The 23993-nt window shown below is 47.7% G+C and overlaps 1 protein-coding gene across 1 annotated transcript in view; it reads right to left on the reverse strand.

Annotated features, from left to right (window-relative positions):
* The window catches only part of MYO5C (myosin VC), a 120246-nt gene that overhangs the window by 66523 nt on the left and 29730 nt on the right, over positions 1–23993 (reverse strand). The window contains 8 exon segments of the mRNA XM_011986298.1: positions 87–221; positions 1628–1711; positions 4288–4413; positions 6682–6822; positions 10006–10087; positions 14301–14566; positions 17627–17733; positions 23162–23269. Coding sequence (XP_011841688.1) covers positions 87–221; positions 1628–1711; positions 4288–4413; positions 6682–6822; positions 10006–10087; positions 14301–14566; positions 17627–17733; positions 23162–23269 — 1049 coding nt within the window.

A 23993-nucleotide genomic window follows, 5' to 3' on the forward strand; every position in this document is an offset into this window, starting at 1 on the left:
CTGGAATATGGGTCCTCTGAGTGCCCTGGCTCCCCAGGGCCTGGCCCTGCCTTTAGAACCCTCACTCTCAAACACCTTCTCAGTACCTTGCTCCCAACCGTGGTCCGGAAATGCTTGCTGTTTGGCTTGATGACTTGCTTTGCAGATTTAACTGTAATCATTGAACCAAAAGGAGAAAGAGGAGCTGGATTTTCTTGAAAAAAGTTGGCACAGAGATGAAACTGGAAGGAACAGAGAGGATCTCAATGTCCAAAAGCAACTGTCCACAGTCCTCACTCATACAAGCCACATAAATGGTGACAACCCAGCTAAACTAGTGGGCAGTGAACAACCTCACCAACGTCTATAGCCAAATCTCAATTCCACAAGAGGATCGTCTTCCCTAGGGATGGCTCATGGCTTCTTTCCCAGGAATGGGAACAGAGAAGAAAAGTGTGTCAATGTCTGTATGTGGGTATCACTCTAAGTGTCAGAAAGTGGAAACATCTACTATTCTTACCTCCGTGCCTGGCTCACTCTGTGTCTCCACCTGCAATCTCCTCCCTCCTACTCCACATTCTCATCCCTGCAAATCCAAACCCTATCCATGAATCTCTTAAAATGTTTTCCATGGCCGGGCGCGGTGGCTCAAGCCTGTAATCTCAGCACTTTGGGAGGCCGAGACGGGCAGATCACGAGGTCAGGAGATTGAGACCATCCTGGCTAACATGGTGAAACCCTGTCACTACTAAAAAATACAAGAAAACTAGCCGGGGATGGTGGCGGGCGCCTGTAGTCCCAGTTACTCGGGAGGCTGAGGCAGGAGAATGGCGTAAACCCGGGAGGCGGAGCTTGCAGTGAGCCGAGATCCAGCCACTGCACTCCAGCCTGGGCAACAAAGCGAGACTCCGTCTCAAAAAAAAAAGAAAAAAAAGAAAAAAAAATGTTTTCCAGCCCCACCCCCTTCACAATGAATGAATGAATCCCGACTTCTCTGAACTGTCTTCATCTTGTATTTGTACCTCTTTTAAAGCACTTACTACCTTCTGCTTTGTATCAGTTATTTCTTTAAATGTCTTATCTTCTCTCAGAGTGAATTTCGTATTTTGTTTTGTTTTGTTTTGAGACAGGGTCTTGCTCTGTTACCCAGGCTAGAGTGCAGTGGTGCAATCATGGCTCGCTGCGGCCTCTACCTCTCAGGGCCAAGCAGTCTTCCCAACCTCAGCCTCCCAAGTACCTGGGACTACAGGCATGTCACCACTCCCTGCTAATGTTTTTATATTTTTAGAAGAGATGGGGTCTCGCCTTTTTGGCTAGGCTGGCCTCAAACTTCTGGCCTCAAGCAATCCACCCACCTCCGCCTCCCAAAGTGTTGGGATTACAGGCGTGAGCCACCACATGTGGTTGGAATTGTGATTCTTTAATGGTTCTATTAGCTGTTCTTCCCGTCATCTGCATGTTTGATTTCTGATTTTGCATATAGTAGATTTACAGTAGTTATCTTTTTGTAACTGTGAGCTACAAGTTACCACTGTCCAGAGAGTTTACACACACACACGCTCTCTCTCTCCCCTTACTCTTTCCTTATATACATCTAGATCCATGTCAATTATATAATAGTTTTAGTTACCACTAGGACTTTACAGACCTTGCTTGCTCTCAGGATTTCGACCAGCATGTCATAGACGGTGTCTCTGTTTTTCTCCAGGAAACCTTCACATTTATACTCTACCTATACAGAGGAAGCAATTAATTATTCCCAAAGAGGCCAAAGAATATAGGCTCTAAGCACAAGTTTCATCTCTTTTTAAAGAAAGATTAATAAAAAGGCTATAGAGGCGATCTTACAAAAAGAGGTCTGTTTTCTGTGCGCCACCATAGCAGCCCCATTATGTATCAGCTGGGAATGCGTCTGCTCTCCTACCACCTGGATCTCTCACCTGCCTGCTGATCACTCTGCACTCACCTGTCAGCTCCCTCTGGCCACAGGGGTCCCGTTGCTCCCTGCGGTATGTGCAGTTCATACAAGAACACCTGACTTAGGTCTCCCTTTGCCTTTGAAGCCACCAGGAGGAGGAAAAAGCTTAGTAGTGTTCACTGGGTTCAAACAGACATCGTTTCCTAAATCAACATTAATGTGGTAGAAAGGATAGAAAAACCGATCAGCTGACCACCGGGCCTTCGAGAGCCGCCAAGCCCTGAGAGTCAGGTTTAGAGTGGGTAAACGTTTGCACTGCTTGAATCTGGCTTAGAAAAACTCTCCATGCTGCCCTTTCTGGTAAGTAACGCTTCTCGAATCTCTCAAACCATGGCACATCAGGGTGGCTGCTTAAACATTCAACCTCCCTATAGTTCATGCCTCTGGATTGCATATCTTAATATGTGATAATATATTTTTCATAAATTAAAAACATATTAAAATTAATGTTAAAAATTGACAATGAGGAAACAGGGGAGAGTGCTGGAATCTGGAGGCAGAGGGTTCCTGGGCATGGCCTCTGCTTTGTACCCTAGGCAAGGAAGTACTCTTGCCGGTAGGTTAAGATCCAGGAACACCGGCTGTTTGTAAACACTTCTTTGTGAATGAAGTACCTGGATTGTTGTACAAATTCTTCCAGAATGGTGGTGTGAGCCACTAGGACAGACAGGCAAAGGTGGCAAATATAGAGCTTTCTTGGTCCGGGCGAGCATCTGTGGGGACAGTGTCACAGGCAGCTGGTGCCTCTGTTGGGGACTCTGGGACCAAGGGAAGATGTGCTGAGTTGCTACATCTAAGCTCAGCTGCCTTGCATTCAATATGACCTGATTTCCCTGGCCAATGAGACCGAAAACCTAATCTAACCCCATAGCGTGTGTGGGTTCTTCCCACCAATCAATCCACAGTCCAGTCCAAACGCTGCCTAGTTTTTTGAAGGGAGACTTCCTGGAAGTGGCAGGTGAGAGAATTTACATGTACAGAAACTACATCCTATAAAAAGAGACGCTTGAAAGAAATCCCGTATGTGCTTTTTATGGAGTCTGGCCTTTCCTTTCTGGTTCAGGGACCAGACCCTGAAATTATGACAATAGCTAGAAAATATAATTTTACATATGATCATTCATTTCATAGGCATCTTTTCAGGAGCCTATCTGAAAAAGTCTAAGCACTAAAAACTTAACTTTTTTTTCTTTTTTTTTTTTTTTTTTGAGACAGGGTCTTACTCTGTCGGCCAGGCCGGAGTGCAGTGGCATGATCTCGGCTCAATGCAACCTCCGCCTCCCAGGTTCCAGCAATTTTCCTGCCTCAATCACCTGAGTAGCTCGGATTACAGGTGCGTGCCACCACGCCTGGCTAATTTTTGTATTTTTTAGTAGAGACGGGGTTTTGCCATGTTGGCCAGACTGGTCTCTAATTTCTGGCCTCAAGCAATTCACTCGCCTCAGCCTCCTAAAGTGCTGGGATTACAGGTGTGAGCCACTGCACCCGGCCAATCCTATATTTTAATATTTTACAGTCCTCTGTGAGCACACAAAGGTGATCATAGCTTTCCAGGTTGCTGTCCCCTCCCTCCACCATCAGTCACTCGGGACTGACCAGCTCTGACTCACAGCACCAGCCTCTGCAATAAACACAGACAAGCACAAGTCATTCCCGTGAGCCCTGGCACTGGGCTAGCCTACCAAGGCAACACCCAACCAGGACATGGGAGGAGGTAGGAGCTCCCTTAAGGAAGGAAAACAAATAAGAATGTACATTTAGGACAGGTGGTTATGGCAATTTTTTCCTTCTGTTTTCTAAGCTTTCTATAATGCAATTTTAACAAAAATTTTTCATTTCAGACAAGTAACATCTGTTTAGCAAAAAGAAAAAGGAGACATATAAAGAAGAAAAAAGACGCAAAAGATGAAAAAAAGCACGAAGATAACCCATCAACATCTTGAATTAACCTATGTTGCCATTGTAATATAGTCCAGTTTAATCAAATAGAACTTCAGAAAAACATATAGCTTTCATCATAGGAAAGAATTATGCTGTCTTGATGATCACAATTTCATACAGAAAATAAACTGATAAGAGGTTAATGAATTCACAGTAAATTCAAAATCAGAAGTGAGGTCTTTTAACAACACATTCGTCTTTAAAGTAGTACAGTTGAAACTCATGTATGTCATCATAAAAACAAAGCAGGAACTGTTAAACACACACTTATCAAAGCTACATGTTAAGTGTGACTTGAATCTGACCAGAAACATTCCCGGCCTGCCTACTCCTTCTGGAGGCTGTGTGGGTTCTGGGGTCGACGGCATTGCTGGAGACCTTCGCAGTACCTTATCAGCAAAGTGCTGGATGACAAAGGATGTGTTCGACATTCTAGGCTTTTCAAACAAAGGGTTCTTGTTGACAAAATTATTATACAGCTTTTGAAGCCAGTTTTCATCAGTTCCATGTGGTAACTGAAAAATAAAAATAAAGCAACTAGCAAGTAAGAAAACTAGAGATTCATACAGGCGAGGAAAAGCACTAATTCTAAGAAACCAAGGTGATTTGGCACTTTAGTGAACTGCTCTCAATTACAGGCTTCCTATTTATTTATTTTTGAGATGGAGTCTGGCTCTTCCACCCAGGCTGGAGTGCAACGGCGCCATCTCAGTCCATGGCAACCTCTGCCTCCTGGGTTCAAGTGATTCTCCTGCCTCAGCCTCCCAAGTAGCTGGGATTACAAGTGCCTGCCACCACGCGCGGCTAATTTTTGTATTTTTAGTAGAGACGGGGTTTCACAATGTTGGCCAGGCTGCTCTCCAACTCCTAAACTCAGGTGATCCACCCACCTTGGCCTCCCCAAAGTGCTGGGGTTACAGGCATTAGCCACTGCGCCTGGCCTTAAAGTCTTTTAAAAAAGCAACTTTAGGCATCAATTTGTCCTTGATCTTAATCTTTAGGGCACTTTAAAAATTATTGACAAATAACAATTACATATAGTTGTGGGGTGTTTGAGGTGATATTTAAATGGATACATCAATGTCCCTTTAGAAGAACAAAACTTTAAAAAGAAATGGTCGCACAATGACTTTAGAATGAAGAATTTTATTTCTATAAAATGGGCGGTATTTTATTTCTTCCCAAAGAAGTCTAAAGGTTCAGGAAAAAAATAGTGTGGGTTCCATTACATGAACATGACCTTTATTCACGCGTGAATGGGAAAAAGCTGGCACCTGAATAGATAGTCCTCCCCTTCCCTTGCCTCAGGAAAACAGTTTTTCTTATTTTACTTCCTAATTAACTCACTCCTTGAAATAAGAGCATACCTCCTTGTGCTAAGCTAGTTGCAAAATTCGTTCTTGACACACGTTATGTTTTTTTTTTTTTTTTTGAGACGGAAACCCTGCCCCTACTAAAAACACAAAAATTGGCCGGGCGCGGTGGCTCACACCTGTAATCCCAGCGCTTTGGGAGGCTGAGGTGGGCAGATCACGAGGTCAGGAGATCGAGACCATCCTGGCTAACATGGTGAAACACCGTCTCCACTAAAAATACAAAAATTTAGCTGGGCGTCGTGGCGGGCACCTGTAGTCCCAGCTACTTGGGAGGCTGAGGCAGGAGAATGGCATGAACCCAGGAGGCAGAGCTTGCAGTGAGCCAAGATATACCATTGCACTCTAGCCTGGGAGACAGTGAGACTCCATCTCAAAAAAAACAAAAAAAAAGAAAAAATTAACCAGGCATGGCTGGGCATGGTGGCTCAAGCCTGTAATCCTAGCACTTTGGGAGACTGAGGCGGGTGGATCATGAGGTCAGGAGTTTGAGACCAGCCTGACCAACATGGTGAAACCCCATCTCTACTAAAAATACAAAAATTAGCCAGGCGTGGTGGTGTGCACCTGTAATCCCAGTTACTCAGGAGGCTGAGGCAGGAGAATCGCTTGAATCCGGGAGATGGAGGTTGCAGTGAGCCGAGATCACACCACTGCACTCTAGCCTGGGCAACAGAGTGAGACTCCGTCTCAAAAAAAAAAAAAAAATTAGCTGGGCCTGGTAGTGGGCGCCTATAATTCCAGCTACTCCAGAGGCTGAGACAGTAGAATCGCTTGAACTCAGGAAGTGGAGGTTGCAGTGAGCTGAGATCACACCACTGCACTCCAGCCTGGGTGACAGAGCAAGACTCCATCTCAAAAAAAAAAAAAAAAAAATCTTTTAACCCCGAAACCTTATTAATCCCCTCTTGGGGATTATTTGTTCTTGTGCCCCCACAAGAGACACTGCCAGGCTGGCCGACTTCGGGGTTTCCCAGAGGGAAAGGTAAGAAGAAAACTCCTAGAGAGCTCTTCCGGTGAATCATACGATATTGATTTTTCAGCTATAGCTGATGACTCACAAGAACCAGGATGTAAAAGAAAACTCAATTGTTATTAGTCACCGACAGCTTGAGTGGAGTCACCTGCTGTTTCCATGCATGTTTCTACAGACACCTTGGGACAGCCTCCGTGCTGGACGTTACCTAAGAGGTGGTGCAGCTCCCCAAGGGTGGTCTACACAGGCTGAGGGCAAAAGGCCCAGCGGGCCCTCTGGGGTCCCTGCTGTGGATGCTGTCCCAGCATTAATATCCACCCAACCAACTGGGTAAACACCAGGATTTTACAAGCACACTTCAAAAAAACTGCTTTGCAAAATGCTCCTCTGTTAATACTTAAAAGTTGAAAAAAACAATTATTCTTAAAAGTTACCAAACATTCTTCATCCAGTAACTCCAGAATTCCCATTTTTGCTTCAATCAGATCAATAACCGGTTGATTGTCATAGAAATCTATCAGCGTCCAAGGGATATCTTCCTTCATGTATTCTTCTTGTTCCAGTTTGAAGACATGCTGGGAATCCAAAGTTAATACAGAAAGTAAAACAGAATATTAAAATGTGTTTCCAAAGAGCAGGACGTAAGCATTTGGAAAACATAAATGGTTGATCTGTAATATTTATGTTTAAACAGGAAGACCCTGAAGTACAGACAAGGCCCACACTATGATCAATACCACTGAGTTCCTAAAGCGGGTCTAGCTGTCATCCTCCCACCTCGTCTGAGTGGGTCTCCACCTCCCAGGACATGGCCTGGGCCAGCCTGTGTCACCACCAGCACCACATGGTACTCAGTGCGGTCCTACAGCCCCTTCCTGCTAGGAGCTATTTAAGGACAGATCCAGCCTCTTTGGCCTAATGCAGCCTGGCTGGGTGGCGCCAACTACCTGAGAATGCTAGTTGCCGGGCCAGTGAGAGAAGCCCACTGCTTAGAGATCTTTGTGCACTACTTATTTGGGCTGTAGGGGTATCCGGGAGGCTTCCAGAGGATGTACTCAGGCCTACCATGGAGGATGAAAGAAAGCTGGGCTGGTAGGTGGTGAGGTGTGGTGAGGTGGGGTGGGGTAGGTGGGGCATCAAGAACAAAAGCCTCCCATGGAGGAATCCCAGTGGGAACCGCACAAAAGCTCAATGGGTGCTTGAGAAACGCACCTCAAGCAGGTTAGAAAGTACAGGAGGACAGCAGGCAATGTGGTGGCAAAGAATGGTAGAGTCAGATCACCCGAGACCTTCACACCCTCCCTAGAGAATTCTGGGCCTATGGCCTTTTTCTAGGAGCAGTGAGGACCCACTGGAGGGTGGAGGGATTATGACGAGACCTGAAGGATGGCTCAGAGGAGGGAAGGACCGGAGGCAATGAGACCAGTGAGGACTCAGCCCGATGCTCTTGGTGGCTGCGACTTGGGGAGGAGGATGACGAGGGAAGAGGTCAGGATGGACGTCAGGCTCAGGACACGGGGTCCATGGTGTGACGTGACCACAGAAAGTCACGTGGAGGGTAAGTGGGCTGAGAGGAGAAGGTGGCACCTGCACTTTACACCTGCTACTGCTGAGCTCCCTGCGGGCATCAGGTGCAAGGCCCAGTGGCAGCCAGATGAGGGAGACCGGAGATCAGGAGAGTCCTAACCAAAGCTTCCTGTGCCGACAACTGAAGGAAGGTACTACCCCTCCTGGGAGGATCTACAGATGGACGGATGACTCAGAAAAAGGAGAAGAGGAAAAAGGAAGAGAAGGAGGAGGAAGTGGATGAGGAAGAAGAACAGGAGGGGATAACAAAAGCAAAAACAAAAAACAGAATTGCAGCCTCTGATTTGTGATTTTTGGCAAGCCATCTGCCATCAGTGTCACTTTGAGGGTAAGGTGGACATGCTGGGGAGCAGCACGCCACTGCAGCCAGGGGACAGGGTAGCAGCCACAGAGAGTTGTACTTCAGGTGAGTTATACTGAATATGCACTTGGAATAAACCTCAGCTGTAGTTATTAATGTTAAATTTCCAGGAAAGCCTTGCAAATGCTAAAGAAATAGAAATTTACAATGGAATGAAATTTAATAGTTATACATGAATTAATTCTGGGCAAAAAAAAAAAAAAAAGAAACTTCTGAGTAGGATTCAATGTTAGGTCTTCTCACAACATTAGACAGCTATTATTGACTCTTTTAAAATTGATATATAATAGTTGTACATAGTTTTGTGGTACATGTGGTATTTTGACACATGCATACAATGTGTAATGACGACTCATTTTTAAAACAAGGAAACAGAGGCTTAGAGAGCCCCAGGTCCCAGAGGGAGGTAGAGCTGAGACTCAAACCCAATTTAGTTTGAGCCAAAGCCCAAGCTCTCCAAGACTTTTCCTCAGGGGTTCTGAGGGCGAATAAGACTAACACTAACAAAGGTATAACCTTTCCATGGAGTAACTGTTAGGGTATTAATACATGATTTCTATTATGAACTGGAATCAAAATTCTTCCCATGAACATGTAGCCAAAGTTTAGGATGTAGGCTAAAAGGAAAATGTGAGTTAGTAAAGCATTTTCACTTTCATGGCTTTTCAGAAACAGAGCCAAATAGAAATGTGAAGGAGGCAACTATTTAAAAAAATATGAGAGTAGTTTCATGGTAGAGCCAATGTAGAAGGATGTCCAATCAACTTTTAACTTCATCGATTTCTGTTAGGAGCAGAAAGGCATCAGTACTGTTGGGAGTTCAAAAGTGAATTCACTAAAGTTCTTGCATCTAGGGAACTGATTTAAGAGGTCGAAATTGTATTCAATACACATAGCAATAATAAATGCCAAAACGGCCACAAGTAGCATTTAGTCAACATTTTAAAAATTGTCTTATTCATCTTTCTATCTCAGCACTTAACTTGGTACCTGGTATACACAATATGCACTCAAAAATGTCTTTTGAATAAACAAATCTTCCTAGTGGGAAAAAAAATTGGAATCCATCTCCTGTCTGTTTCCATGGGAGGATACATTTGATCTTATCAGTAGTTACGAAGGTACCATATATGTCTTGTTCTAAATTAAGGCTGGAGAAACTCATTCCCATAATCCATTGGCCATCTGCTGTTTAGTGCTGCATGCGCCGAGATAAGCACTGGGCTGAGAGAGACAAAGGATGCCAGTCCTGGACTCTCCAGGTGACTAAGTCTATTTGGAGACTTGCATGCAAATGATGATAATCCCATGTGACGGGCCTGTGACAAGGAAGCACATAGGAGGAGGCCAGGAGATATCACGGAAGGCTCTCAGGGGAGCTGGATCTCAAAACACAAGCTGGAGTTGGCCAGGTGAAGATAAAGCAACGGGGAAAAAACAGGAGCAGGTGGGTTAAGGCAGAGAAAGCAGCAAGTGCAAAGACAGAGAGGCTCGAAAGAAAGTGGAGGCCTCAGGCAACCAACTAAATAGTTTTGCCTGGCTGCACAGAGGGTCTGTATCCAAGAGGCGCAGTAAGGCTCACACATTGGCAGGTGACTCAAAAAAGAGCAAATAGATGAGAGGGTGTGATTTCAAGATTTGGCCACAAGGTGGTGCAGTAACCCAGCGTGAGGCTCCTTGCATAAAAATTTGAAATCTGAAGAAGAATGCCTCTTTCCATGATCACACACACACACACACACACAGAGACACACAGACACACACATACACACAGCTGAGAACTAGTCAAGAAGGCAGAAGGGTCACCTACCATGTTAAACTGTTGTTGCAGTTTTTCATTAGCGTAATTGATGCAAAATTGTTCAAAGCTGTTCACATCAAAGGTTTCAAAACTGAAATACAATTTAAACAAGTTAAAATATAACCTGAAGCAGGACATATGCATTTGTTTATAGATATTTTTTGACACTTAGAAGCTTAAACATTTGCTATATCTTCTACAAGTTTTAAATGCCCCTCAAAGCTTCTGGTTTTAATGATATCCTAGTAGTCAGTTTATACATAACCCTTTTCCTGGTTGTACCCTGGAAGGAATCTGGTAGGTATAAAACACCTACCCCAAGCAAGGCATTAAAATAGGCGTGTCACGATATGGTGTAGTCTGCACAACAACAGTGATATTGGCAATTGTTATTCTGACTTTATAGGTCAAAAATAAGCCTGAGAGGTTAAGAAACTTGCCAAAGGTCACACAGCTTGTGTCAGAACTTAGCTGCGAAGCTGCCTGACTGTGATGCCTGTGCCTTCAGTGAGAAGGCAATGTGGTTTCCTATTCTCCTTTCCTTGTCTGTTGAGGGCAGGAGCAGCACAATTGCGGCACAATTTTGCCTCCCGAAGGAGTGCTTTCAGAGTTCCTGGAGGAAAAGGACAAAGTCATTTCATATCCTACAGCCCAGCACACTCCGTCAGGGACGAGACAGACACGGCTGGCTTCCATGTTCAGACTTTCATCATTTGCCTCTGCAGTTGCTTTGAAGTTGCAAGCTCAAGAACTGAGAGGAGCCCTTGGGGACAGGCCTGGGAAGCAGACTAGATATGGCACAACAGTGAGCCGTGCGGGGGCTGGAGAGCCATCAGGATTGTCCAAGGGGCAGCTGCTCCTCAGCTCCTGCCAGCCGTAGCCATGGACGAATGTGGGCCAGGATGTTAGATTCACTGGTTCTCAAGAAAAGGCAGAAAACTGGGACTTTTAAGTGAGTAATCCCACTCTGCAAAACATGCTGTGGGCGGAACAAAACAGAGGCGCCAGATTTAGCACCTGGCCAGATGCGCTCCAGCTGGAAGGCAGCTTGCTGAGCGCTTTAAGGTGTCAGCATTTATGCATGTCACCTCCCTTAACCCTAACACAGCCCTATGTGAAGGGCTCCTGTGGCTCCACTGTCACACGAGGGTCAGAGAAGGAGTGACCATGGTGAGGACCAACAGCCAGCAAGTGGTGCCAGAAATGCAATTCGACCCCAGTGCTTGGTGCCTCTAAAGCTTTGCTCTTAATCACCCTAATCCTGAGAGGTTCCTGCCAGCTCCTACCACGGGTTCCCTGGGAGTCTCACTTGACTGAGCTGGTTTGGCTCAATCTGGGATTCCTGGGCAGGGTAAGAACCTGGACTGTCCTCTAGGCAGCTCCAGGGTGACGCATAGCAGCTCGAACGGCCCCATTCCACACGCAGCCTTGGTGGCTCAGAGATTTGGAGGCTGGTCTGCTCATGGAAGCAAGGCCAGGGCTGGGCCTAGGGGAGATTCAAAAGGGTCTCAGTGCGCTCTGCAGCTCACAGCTGGGGCCAAGGGCAGGGCTTTCTAGAACCTGGCAAAATGTCAAATATCAATGCATTATTTGGGGGCACAAAGAACTGAAGTTTAGGACCTATGGGAAGACCTAGATCTGTGACTTAAAATGCTAAAGGCAAACTGACTATGATAACACTTCACACTGGATCCATGCTTATGGTTTTCAAGGTACCTGCATACCTTCCATCTTGTCTTCAAAATCACCCTGCAAGACAGGCCCCATCCTGTAGATGCAGAAACTGAGGCTTGGAGAGGTTCTGTGACTTTCTTGGGGTCATGTAACTGGCATGCTATGGAGCTCACTCCGAGGGGTCTGACCCCCAGACCCAGGCTTTTCCAACTCTGGGTCCAAAGAACATAACACACGACAGGCCGGGGAGTCACCAACCTTCGTCCGCTCTCAGCTTAGACCTGGAAGCTCATAGCCTCAGCTTTACTTGCTTTCAAAGATGCTAACTGTTCCTTTGAAGCTTCCTTATTTCCCAGTCAAAATGAGCTTTCTCAAAAGTTGCAGGTACGCCTGGGCGAGGGTTAGCCTAGAAGTGAGGCTGCTGGAGGGGGCGGGAAGGGCTTGGCTCCGGGCTGCAGCCCTGCTGCCTAGAGGAAAACTGATTTTTTGGAGGCGTCTCATGAACTCAAGGGTGGCAGCAAAGAGTCTGTTGTTAGAATATTTGAGAGGAATCTTAAAATAATTTATTCTAACAAGTCTTTGAGAATTTATAAATACTCGTCTCAGGTTTTTCCACATAGCTGAAAAATTCAAATTCCTTATTACAGTGGTCCTGGATCCTGCCTGGAGGCCAACATCCAGCTTGCTACTACTCCTTGCACACGGCTGCCCCTGCTCTGTCCCCACCCCCTGCTAACCTCCAGCACACCTTCCTCCCTTCCCAGGACTCATCCCAACCTCTACTGCCGGCCTGCCGCCCTCACCAGTCTCGGTCCCACGGCGGCAAGAGCCGTGTGTCTGTGCTGTTCAACCATTGCCTCCAACACAGTGCCTGGGATATAAACATCTGTTAGATAAAAATATGAAATAATGGCCGGGCGTGGTGGCTCACGCCTGTAATCGCAGCACTTTGGGAGGCCGAGGTGGACAGATTGCAAGGTCAGGAGATCGAGACCATCCTGGCTAATACTGTGAAACGCCATAGCTACTAAAAATACAAAAAATTAGCCAGGTGTGGTGGCAGGTGCCTGTAGTCCCAACTACCAGGGAGGCTGAGGCAGGAGAATCACTTGAACTTGGGAGGAGGAGGTTGCAGTGAGCTGAGATGGTGCCACTGTACTCCAGCCTAGGCGACAGAGCAAGACTCTGTCTCAAAAAAAAAAAAAAAAAGAAAGAAATATACTCTTAAAATAAAGGACTGCTACTTAAAAATACATTTTTAAAACACCCAAAAGAACAGGGAATAACAGAACAATTACATATTTCCACCACAGTGAAACAGGACTATTTTTAATGAGGACTATCCATTTTTAAAAGTTCACTTAAGCTTTTACTAGCTGCTCAAACACTTTCTTGGAACAAGACAAGGTAAATAATTGACTAGACTATCCCAGTAATGTATTAAGCATTTTATAACTGTTGACATGTACTATGAATTGGGAGCCATACATATTAACGTAGAATCTAAATTAAACAAAGCAACTCCCTTGAGGCACTGTCTCCCATTTGACAGCTATGGGAAAAGCTGCCTCTCCACCTGGGTGCAAGTCCAACAGCGTGGCGTGGCCCTGTCCCCCTCCTCCCCAGGAGGCAGCAGCAGGGCCATGAACGCCAGGGCTCGGCTCTCCCCTTTGCATGGGAAATGGGGTTGAGCTGCTTTTTGCCAGGGTGTGGGGGAAGATCCCCCAATCCCGGTGGAACACTCCACGATGCCTTTCACAGGTCAATCTTCCCCCTTCTCCTGCTAAGAAACCGGGGTGGGTCCCAGGAGAGGGGCAAGGGCTGGGCACTGGGGCCAGCTGCTGAGAAACGCCTGAGGGATAACAACCTCTGCGGAGCCCTCCATGCCAGCTTCCACTCTGGTCACTCCCCAGCAGTTTCAGCAGGAGCTGGGCCTGGGGTTTAGAGAAGGAGGACCAGGCAGAGACAATGAAAAAGAACCCAATTCCAGGATGGGATGAAGGGTAAGACCTCCGGGAGGAGGGCTGGGGAAAATCCAAGACCTTCTCACCCGAGAACGGAAAATGATTGGGGTGGGGGTGGCTGATCAGAGACCTGGGTTCAGTCCACCTCTGGCCGCTGGGCTTGGGCAAGATGCAGGCCTAGGTGACTTGTCGTCCCCTGTGATTTGAATGGGAAGGGACCCCGGGGCTCCACACCACAGGGGCCTTTGGTGGGAAAAGCAGAAGCAGGAGCCTCACAACTGTGCTGGCTTTTCCCACCAGTGGAGCAACTGTGACCAAGTTATTGAGAGTCTTTCTAAGCCTTGGTTGTTGCAGCTCTAAAATGGGGATAGTTATGAGGTTGCTTAAGAATGAAGTGAGAAAGCTCAGGGAAGTCAGGCAGCCTCAGAGCTGGCACACAGTAAGCGCTTAACGCCAGTCATTACTAATTCAGCATCTCTTTAATGCACTTTAAATAAACGGCACCATAGCCCAGTAGAGTGTACTTAGCATCTATAGGGGCAAAAGCAGAGAGTGTTATCTTTCTAATCATGTGAAATACAAAGGAACCAGAACAAAATAATCTAAAAACCACATGGTTCTCAACATGTAAAGGAGGAAAGACAGGCTCACTGAAGAGAATCTTACCCATAAATGTCCAAAACACCAATAAAAGTGTGCTGCTTGCCTGAAAACTGCAACGCTTGGTTAATTCTCTCCACAATGAAGTCGAACAGGTGAGCATAGATCTTTTTGGCCAGTGCATCCCTGGCGTTGACAGCCTGAGGCCTGGTCATGGGTTTTACCACCGTCTCAGAGCTTGTGACGATTTTGCGATTGCACAGCCACTGAGCAACTCTGCCACTCTCCAGGCCCAGGAGCTCACAGAACACCTTCAGGTGACTGTCATCCTCCTTCAAAAACAAGCACAAGCCCCGTCAGGTGGCCCAGCCATCCAAAGCCACACAAACCCACCCGGCCCAGGCCCCTGTGCCCACACTCAGGCCTGTGCAAGAGCTGAGTAGTAGCTGGCACAAGGATGTCCAGGCCTCAGGAGGTGGAGACAGACCTGGGAGTAGAGCAAGAGGGCTGCACTGGCACGGGTCCTGCACCTGGCCCTTGGAGGACCACCCCTGCAGCAATGCCGGGGAGTCCAGGGCTGCATCCCACACTGATTTTTCATGTTAACCAAAGAATGTCCGTGGTGACTAAGGCCATGGAGGCCATCCTCCCTAGACCCCGCCCTGTTCCTGTGGATGTGGATGCAGCCCTCTCTCTTCCCTTTGTACCATCCTGGGCCACTTGTCAAGAGTGTGCACTCACCCTGCCCCACCTCGTGTGGCCAGGGGTTTGCCTGGATGATGGTCCAGGAGGTACCTGGGTGTTGCTGCCAGGCAGAAACTGGTGCGGTTCCCGTGGCTGAGCTAGTGCCTCCGCTGACATGAGGCCTGGGGTGGGACTTTTCCTGCATGCACAAAGTGAAATCTTGCTTCTCCCCCAAGCCCGGGCATGAGAGCTGCCCCGCTGGTCAGCAGGTGAAAAGAGGGAAGAGGTGCTCCCATTTCCATTTCCCTTCAGCCGGTGTGGACAAAGAGCTCCTGTCCTCAGGCGAGGATGTGACTCCCAGCTCCTCTCTCAGTCAGGAAAACTCCCAAGGCAGGCTCCCCTGCGGGCACCATTCCAGCCCACCAGGACACCCACGTGATTGCACTAAAAAGCCTCAGGACACAGTGGAGGAAGCCATGGAAACAGCCCTGCCCCTCCCTGCGCTCTACCCACACCCCTGCAGACCAGCATCACAGTAACACAGAGCTGGCTTTGACGTGCCTGACCTCATAAGGGAGGGGACTGGCAGAGGCATTTGGTTTCCTTCCTTCTAAGAACGAACGAAACCTTCTGAGTCAAAAACAATTCAGCTGCAGGTGCTGCTATGGGAAAAAAATGCAAAGGGCAGCAGCTTTTCAGAAAGTCAGACGGCTTTGTCCAAATTTAACGTGTCCAACGTTTCAAGTTCCTGATACAAATGGGTGGAAATGGATCTCAAATCTAGGACCAATAATTATAGCACTGGGAATTTTCCACAGATATTCTTAGAACACAGAAAGGATTTTCTGCCAGTCAATGTTAATTCCTCCTCCAAAATGCTACCTTCACAACAAGCTTCACGGGAGAGGGCTCAGTGTGGTGGCATTTGTTGGGCAGAAATCACATTTTTAGTCTTTGGGGGTTTAGGGGAAAAAGGGCAGAAGCCCAGCTTCTCTGAGGTAACTGAGCAAAGAAACAGAGGGACCTGCCACTTCAGACACACCAGACTCTCCCCCAGGCCTCTCGTCACTTCTCTCCCTGCTTTCCCACTTGGGGAGCTGACTCATTCTGGGAGGTCCGCACACCGCGGGGGGATGGGAGGGGTGCTGAGGTGAAAGCTGGAGGAGAAGAAGGAGAACTACTTCCTGGTCACGGCAACAGGCCTAAAACGCGGAGCCCAGGAGCTCATGCTCCACTCAGCTCTGCCCTCTCCCCAAACCGTTGGTAGCAGACAGCCAAGAACTCACCGGGTACACAAAATGATCAACTATTCCCATCAGTTATTTGAGGGACATGAAAATAGACATGGTTACGGACTGAATATTTGTGTCCCTCCAAAACTCAGATGTTGAAGTCCTAACCCCCAACGTGACAGTATTTGGAGATGGGGCCTTTGGGAGGTAATCAGGGTTGGCGAAAGTCGAGAGGGTGAGGCCTGCCATGATGGGATTAGTGTTCTCGTAAGAGGCATCACAGTGTCTGCTCTCTCTCCACCATGAGGACGCAATGAGAAGGTGGCTGTCTAGGAGCCAGGAAGTCCTCACCAGAACCGAGCAGGCTGACACTCTGCTCTCAGACTTCCAGCCTCTAGAACTGTGAGAAAACAAATGTCTATTGTTGAAGCCAGTCAGCCTGTGGCATTTTGATATGGCATTCTGAGTTGACTAGGACAGACATGTCACTGTTAATGCGAAGCTTTAAAGGTAGGCAGATTCTGTGTTTCATAGAAACATTTTTTACTTGTGTTTGTTTTCTTCTTTACATGGACATTGATGAGACTAATTAAACACATACCCCTCCCCCAAGAATCACTACTCATAGTATGTGTCATAGAAGAAACACACATTAAATTAACTTGTGTCCATTAAAGAAATCTATCACAAAACTTAAAACACATTCCCAGGAAGCCAGCACCACTGACGTCTGAGTCAAGCAGGTGTAAGGAGGTAGTGAGTGTCCTTCTGCTGAAAACTACCCAGCGTCCTTAAGGTCCTACGTGGTCTGCCATCCCCCTTCTCCCTCTGGTCTCATCCACACCCTCCCTGTCACTCACCCTCTGGATACATGGACCTTCCTGCTGTATCACAAATGACATCTTCTGCCTGGGAGTTTCCGCACTTGCTGTTCTTCCCCCATCCACAGGTACAACCCGCTTCTTCATCCCCTTCAGGCCGCTGCCCACCACCGCCTTCCTGGAAAGGCTTTCTCTGACCACCCCACATGAAAGGCACGGCCCCTCCGCATGCCCCCTCTGCTTTACTTTCCTCTGTGCCAGCCGTCACCAGCTGCCGGAGATCACATTTGCTTGTTGTGTCTCCTCCCTACCCCTGATCATAAGCTCTCTGAAGGGCTTCTTGCTTTGTGTCGTTCACTGCTGTTTCCCCAGATGCTATGACTGTCCGTGGCACTTAGTAGGTGCTGCATACGGACTTGTTGAATAAAAGAAAAACACACAGAAGACGCATTTCCCCTCCTCTACTGTTGCAAGGGGAGGAGGCTTTATTCCTTGAAGGCAACCCCTGAAAAACCCTTGCTGCCTGCTTCCTGCTAAACCAGTCTACCCAGGAGGCCGTCTATGCCTGCTGCTAAAAAGCAAAGGCAGGCCAGCTGCGAACCGGTTCCACTATGACCCTCGGACAAAGGAAAAGTAAAACAAATGAGCATCTCACACTAACTGAGGACCTCTCGTTGACCACCGCGGTGATCTGCACGTTGCCCAGATGTAGGATGGCTGCCAGGATTTTAAAAACGTCCATCTGAAAATCCTCCTTGAAACCTGAAAACAAACATTTTCCCAGATTAGGAATACTGCATCTCTTCTCTGACTAGTAAGATGGGCACCTGGATTCATTCGAGATATGCAGGTCGCATCAGTGCCAAGCTCTGCGACAGGAACGTGAAGTGGACCCAGGGGCCTCTGGTGCGCTATTCCTTCTAGTCGACCTCTGTAGACACACGTCATATGTGTCTATACACAGGTTTTCCCTGTGCCATGCCTGCTAGGAAGTTCAACACAAAAATTAATACCCGAGTAACCATTTCACTTCAGGTTCCTCAGACAGTCGTCCTGCCTTGATTCTGTGCTTGATTTTGAACGTTTTTCACTTTTCTTTTTGCTCACAAGCTCTCTGAATCCGTGAATTATTTTCTAGGTGGGATTGCTGGAGGGATGCCGTTTGCCCCTCCAGATCGTCTGCTCTCTGCCCCGGGGGACTTGGTATAAACCAAGGCGATGGCCTTTCATGCCCTCTGGCCTTTGGTTGGGCTTGATTCATGGGGAGCCCCGGCAGGAGAACAGAGAGAGGAGCGCAGAAGGTTCTGAGTGCGTCCTCCCCAGCCGCTGTCCCTGTGAAGCTGCCTCCAGCTGACTGCATGGCCCGAATGACAGGAGGTCACTACTCCTCTGGGGCTGACTTTACCCAACTCTCCTTCTAGGCTCCAGAAACCCAGAAACACTTGGGAAAGAGCAGTGAACAGTTCTGCTGCTGCCCCCAGGTGCCCACTGCCCCTTGTATTAGTAGATCCCCTAGACTCCACTCACAACTTTGTAGTTGTAAATGATAAATAATCCCTCTTGTATCCTATTGTGAGCCTGCCCCATGTTTCCCATTGGGACTTTGATTGCAGTAAGTAGAACATAAATTATAACTACATACCATATTCAGTCACCATGAGGGCATTAGCACATTTCCTGGAGCCAATAAGAAAGCAAACCAGCTGCTAGAAAGGACTGTGTGTTCAAACCCTGCAAATCACAGTGCAGACCTGCACGCTGTGAGCCCGGTGATGCCAGGTCGGGATCCCCCCAGTGTGTGTTAATGACACTGTGGTGACCTGAGGAGCTGAGAGATGCGCGCGGGCTGGCAGGCAGGCTCATTCACACCAGGCAGGCTGCCTGGTCCACCCTGGAATGGACACCGGAATGGAAGCCAGTGACCCCTCATTTGAGGATACCTGGAGTTTTCATTAGCAGGTAGGTCATGTTCTTTAACAATTTCAAAACCTACTTTTTTTTTTTTTCTTTTTTTTTTAGACAAGGTCTCACTCTGTTGTCCAGCCTGGAGTGCAGTGGCGCGATCATGGCTCACTGCAGCCTTGACCTCCTAGGCTCAAGTAATCCTCCCACCTCCGCCACCTGAGTACCTGGGACTACAAATGTGTGCCACCACACCCAGCTAACTTTGTGTAGAGATGGGGTTTCGCCATGTTGTCTAGGCTGGTCTTGAATGCCTGGGCTCAAGTGGTCCACCCTCCTCGGCCTCCCAAAGTGCTGGGATTATAGGCATGAGCCACTGCACCTGGCCCAGAGCCTCCTCTACTACAAAGATTAAATAAAATCAGTCTCAAAAGCTTTCAATCCAAGAACACAGGGAAGACTCCAGCTCCAGCTGAGTCCAGGCACTTGCGGCCTTTCCATTTGGAGGTAGCTCCTCCATCTGAAGGACAGATGTGTCCAACAGAAGCATACCCCTAGGCCTCCACCACAGTAATGACAGGCAAGTGACCACGAGCAGCAACTGAAAACGCCAGGTGCGGGAGCCTCCATCCTGGCACTCCTCCCTGCTTTCTGTGATCCATAACTAAATCCCTCAACTACTCCAGGCCTCCCAGAAACGCAAAAGGGAGATGACAACTCCAAAGCAGTAATATGAAAGAAAGAATTCAAGACCTGTGTTAAGTAATCACCCTTAGTGAGCCTGTCACACAAAAGCAATGCCAGCCTGAATCAGATTTCCAGGGGGAGCTCACTGGTCGAGTTCCTAGTGCCTGAGGTCCTGGAGACAGCCTGATTCCAAGGTGTTCGACCCATCAGAGAGCAAGGGGCATAGCAACCCTCAAATGGCAGGGATCAGTGGATGAGTCACGTGAGAAAGACACAGCAGAAGAGCAGAGGAGAGGGACTTTTTAATCAAAATGCATCCTCTCGCGCTTCTCCAGGGGTAATCTCAATGCCAGCTGAGGGACCTCAGCAGCAGAAGCGAGGGGAAGGCGAACGGAACACCGCCTCAGGCACTGTCCTCGGTATTTTCCACCCATCAGCTCCTCTCATGCTCACTGCAACCACAGGAAGGAATCCTAGTATTGTTCCCATCTCACAGAAGAGGAAACTAAGGCACAGGAAGGTTAGGGAACTCACCCGAGGTCACACTGAGTAAGGTATATCTAAGCAGTTTAACGCCAGTGCCCACCACAGTATGAGAAAAGACCCACAGCATTCATGAGCCATCTAGCTTCACCCTAGCGTGTCTAAACAGAGAAGTCCCTGATGACCTCGTGCAAGGTGAAGGAAAAGTGTGAGCAGGGTCGCTTGCTGAGGTATCCTCATTTGAAGGCAGAGGTGCAGGCAACAGGTGCAGTGGCCCCAACCTCTTACCACCTGCCCACTTCACACAGCACAGCAGGCGGCCATCACCGTTAACGCTGTGAGAGGACACAGTACTCCACCTCTCTACAAAACTCCAGAGGGCTTTGTCTAAAACATCTAGGTCTGTGCACAGGCTAAGTGTCCAGGGCCAACCCCGCACATGCGGGGTCCTGAGGGTGAGTGCCTCTCTCGCCTTGTCCCAGTCTTGGCCCTGGGACTGAGGAATGTGATATGGAAATCTGTAAACATAACCTAAGTTGTGTGATACACGGGGGCAAATGGCTGCAAATTGCTGATCTCCAAAAATTAAAAAAGGTTTCATGGAAGAAGAGACGGTTTTACTCAGAGTATGGTGAGGGTTTAGACAACTGGGAATGTAGAGAGCTAGAAGGCAGGGAGTAGCAGTTACCACGCACCAGCTACGTGCTTGGCCTGGTGCTGGGGACTTTTACATACACTTCCTCGCCAGTTGTCATGAAAGGTAAGGTGTGCTGCCACTCACAGATCGAGACACCAAGTCTTGGCTGGGCACGGTGGCTCATGCCTGTAATCTCAGCACTCTGGGAGGCAGAGGCGGGTGGATCACCTGAGGTCAGGAGTTCAAGATCGGCCTGGGCAACATGGTGAAACCCCGTCTCCACTAAAAATACAAAAATTAGCTGGGGGCGGTGGCGTGTGCCTGTAATCCCAGCTGCTCAGGAGGCTGAGGCAGGAGAATTGCTTGAGCCCCAGAGGCAGAGGTTGCAGTGAGCTGAGATTGCACCATTGCACCCCAGCCTGGGCGACAGAGCGAGACTCCGTCTCAAAAAAAGACACCAAGTCTCAGAGTGGGTACCTTAGACTCATACCAACTAGGATTTGAATTCACATTCATTTGATCCCAAAGCCTACTCGATTTGCCCTACATTATCTTGCTGTGAGGAGGACATGATAGAGGTGAGAGACAGTAGAAGGATCAGGGAGATGACAGTGGGCAGGGCAGGGCATATCCTTCAGCCCAGCCAGAGTTTGGCCACCTGTCCCCTCCTCACGCACCGAGCCCGCTCTCCATGGAGTAGATTATACAGAGATTGAAATGACGACTATAATTATTTTCAGAAAATGTGAATCAGTGCCCAAAGTGTTTATCTTACTATTACAAAATGTTCAAATTGCCCTTCTCCTTGAAGCAGGTTTGAGGGAACAGAGTCTGATGGTGATTTTGCTTAGAAAACCATCTTGTTTTCACTTTCCATTATCCAGCTGTGATCGTCTTACCTATTCCTTCGATATATTTAACCTGAAATTCTTAGCCTTTTACATTCAGATACAGTCAACTAGGCTACAAGAATGAAAGCACTTAGAATGAATTGGTGGGAGATTTCAGCAAGAGAGATTTCAGCAAGACGTAGAAATGACTGGCTGGGCGCGGTGGCTCACACCTGTAATCCCAGCACTCTGGGAAGCCGAGGCAGATGGATCACGAGGTCAGGAGCTCGAGACCATCTTGGCCAACACGATGAAACCCCGTCTCTACTAAAATACAAAAAATTACCCAAGCATGGTGGTGCGTGCCTGTTATCCCAGCTACTTGGGAAGCTAAGGCAGGGGAATTGCTTGAACCGGGGAGGCAGAGGTCGTGCCACTGCACTCCAGCCTGGCGACAAAGCAAGATTTCGTCTCAAAAAAAAAAAAGAAAAGAATAGAGAAAGAAAGAAATGGCCAACGGCCTCACCCTGATCAAAAGCTTTGACTGGCAGCTTCATGTGGATGTCTAGACTCATACAGAATGGGAGAGCGAGTGCCTGTTTCTGTAAACACCATCTGGTAGACAGCCTTTCTGAACATGAGCTCTGTGTGGGAAAAGTAAGGCGAGAAGGACTGGGAGCAACTGGCTGTGCTGTGAGAGTCGTGCCTGCTCCACCTGTGCCGGCATTCGAGCAACAGAGGATGGGGTTTTCTGTACAAAATGAGATGCTTGAAGACCCTGGAGTGCAAAAGCCAGTTCTACTCTGAATCCGCCGCCTAACGTTGGGTAAATCACTTCCCATCTCTGTGCCTTAGTTTCCCGCTTATAAAATGGGAGAAACAGCAGCACTGACTTCCTAGGGTGGTTGTAGGGATTGAATGAGTTCACACAGGAGTATGAAGTGCTTAGGATGGTGCCCAGCACATTGTAAGCTCCAGATAAGTGCTGTCATTACTGTCATCATCAGGAGACCTATTAAGGCCACAGAGGGCCAACGTTCCACTTCTGAACCGAATCGGACCTTGGCTTCACCAGTCATCCTTGTACTCAGCCTAGAAGAGCTTACAGCAGTCACATGGCTTGCAGCCCATGCCTCTGACAGTGAGCCAGGAAGGCTGAGGAAAAAAAAGGGTTAATTTCTAGCTCTTTTAAGGGAAAAGCAGTCTTGACCACTTAGTCTCCAAATACGTTCTGATGGTTTGTCCTAAAATTAGAATTGATTAGGAGCCTTCAGAACACACATATGCTGGGAATCCCCTTTAAATTTTTTTTTTGAGATGGAGTCTTGCTCTGTCGCCAGGCTGGAGTGCAGTGGTGTGATGTCGGCTCAATGCAACCCTCCGCCTCCTGAGTTCTAGGGATTCCTCTGCCTCAGCCTCCTGAGTAGCTGGGACTACAGATGCCCACCACCATGCCCGGATAATTTTTTGTATTTTTCATAGAGACTGGTTTCACCATGTTGGCCAGAATGGTCTTGATCTCCTGACCTTATGATCCGCCCACCTCGGCCTCCCAAAGTGTTAGGATTACAGGCGTGAGCCACCATGCCTAGCCTTAATTTTTTTTTTAAGAGAAAATGGCTACATCCTCGGATGGGATATTTGCTCTTACCCAGTAGCGTGAAGGTCTTTTGAGTCTCTACCATTTCAGCTCGATCATTCACACCCTCAATGACAGTATTGCCTCCCATTCTCGTATAATTAAATTCTTCAGCACTCCCTGAAATCAAAAAGTAAGATTTGTTATGTCTGTAACACAAAAATTTGGACATTTATCAGAAGAAGGGAAGTTCATACTTAATAAGCTGTGTCATGCACTTTACACAGTTTATTCTATTTATTCCTTAGAACTCTGCATTACAGCCAGGTGTGGAGGCTCATGCCTGTAATCCCAGTACTTTGGGAGCCTGAGGCAGGGGCTTGCTTGAACCCAGGAGTTCAAGACCAGCCTGGGCAAAAGGGCAAAACCCCAACTCTACAAAAATTTAGCTGGGCATGGTGGCACATGCCAATGGTCCCAACTATTCAGGAGGCTGACGTGGGAGGATCATTTGAGCCCAGGAGTTCGAGGCTGCAGTGAACCGTGCTGGTACCACTGCACCCCAGCCTCGGTGACCCTGTCTCAAAAAAACAAAAACAAAACAACATAAAAAGAATTCTACATTACAGACGCAGAAGCTAAGACTCAGAAAAGTGAAGTAACTTTCTCAAGTTCCCATAGCTGATGGCACGCAAGAATTTAAATGCAGGCCTAACTCTAAAGCTCATGGTTTTTGTTCCTGCACCCAACATTTTTATGTAGCTTTACTGAAGTTTACTGAATGTACAATAAACTGCATGTTTAACACGAACAATTTGATAAACTTTTGACATGCATATACTCTTATAAAACCATTAGAACAATCAGGATGACTACACACACACACACACACACACACACACAC

Source organism: Mandrillus leucophaeus, unplaced genomic scaffold (genome assembly GCF_000951045.1).
Source record: "Mandrillus leucophaeus isolate KB7577 unplaced genomic scaffold, Mleu.le_1.0 Scaffold108, whole genome shotgun sequence".
Classification (NCBI taxonomy): Eukaryota; Metazoa; Chordata; class Mammalia; order Primates; family Cercopithecidae; genus Mandrillus; species Mandrillus leucophaeus.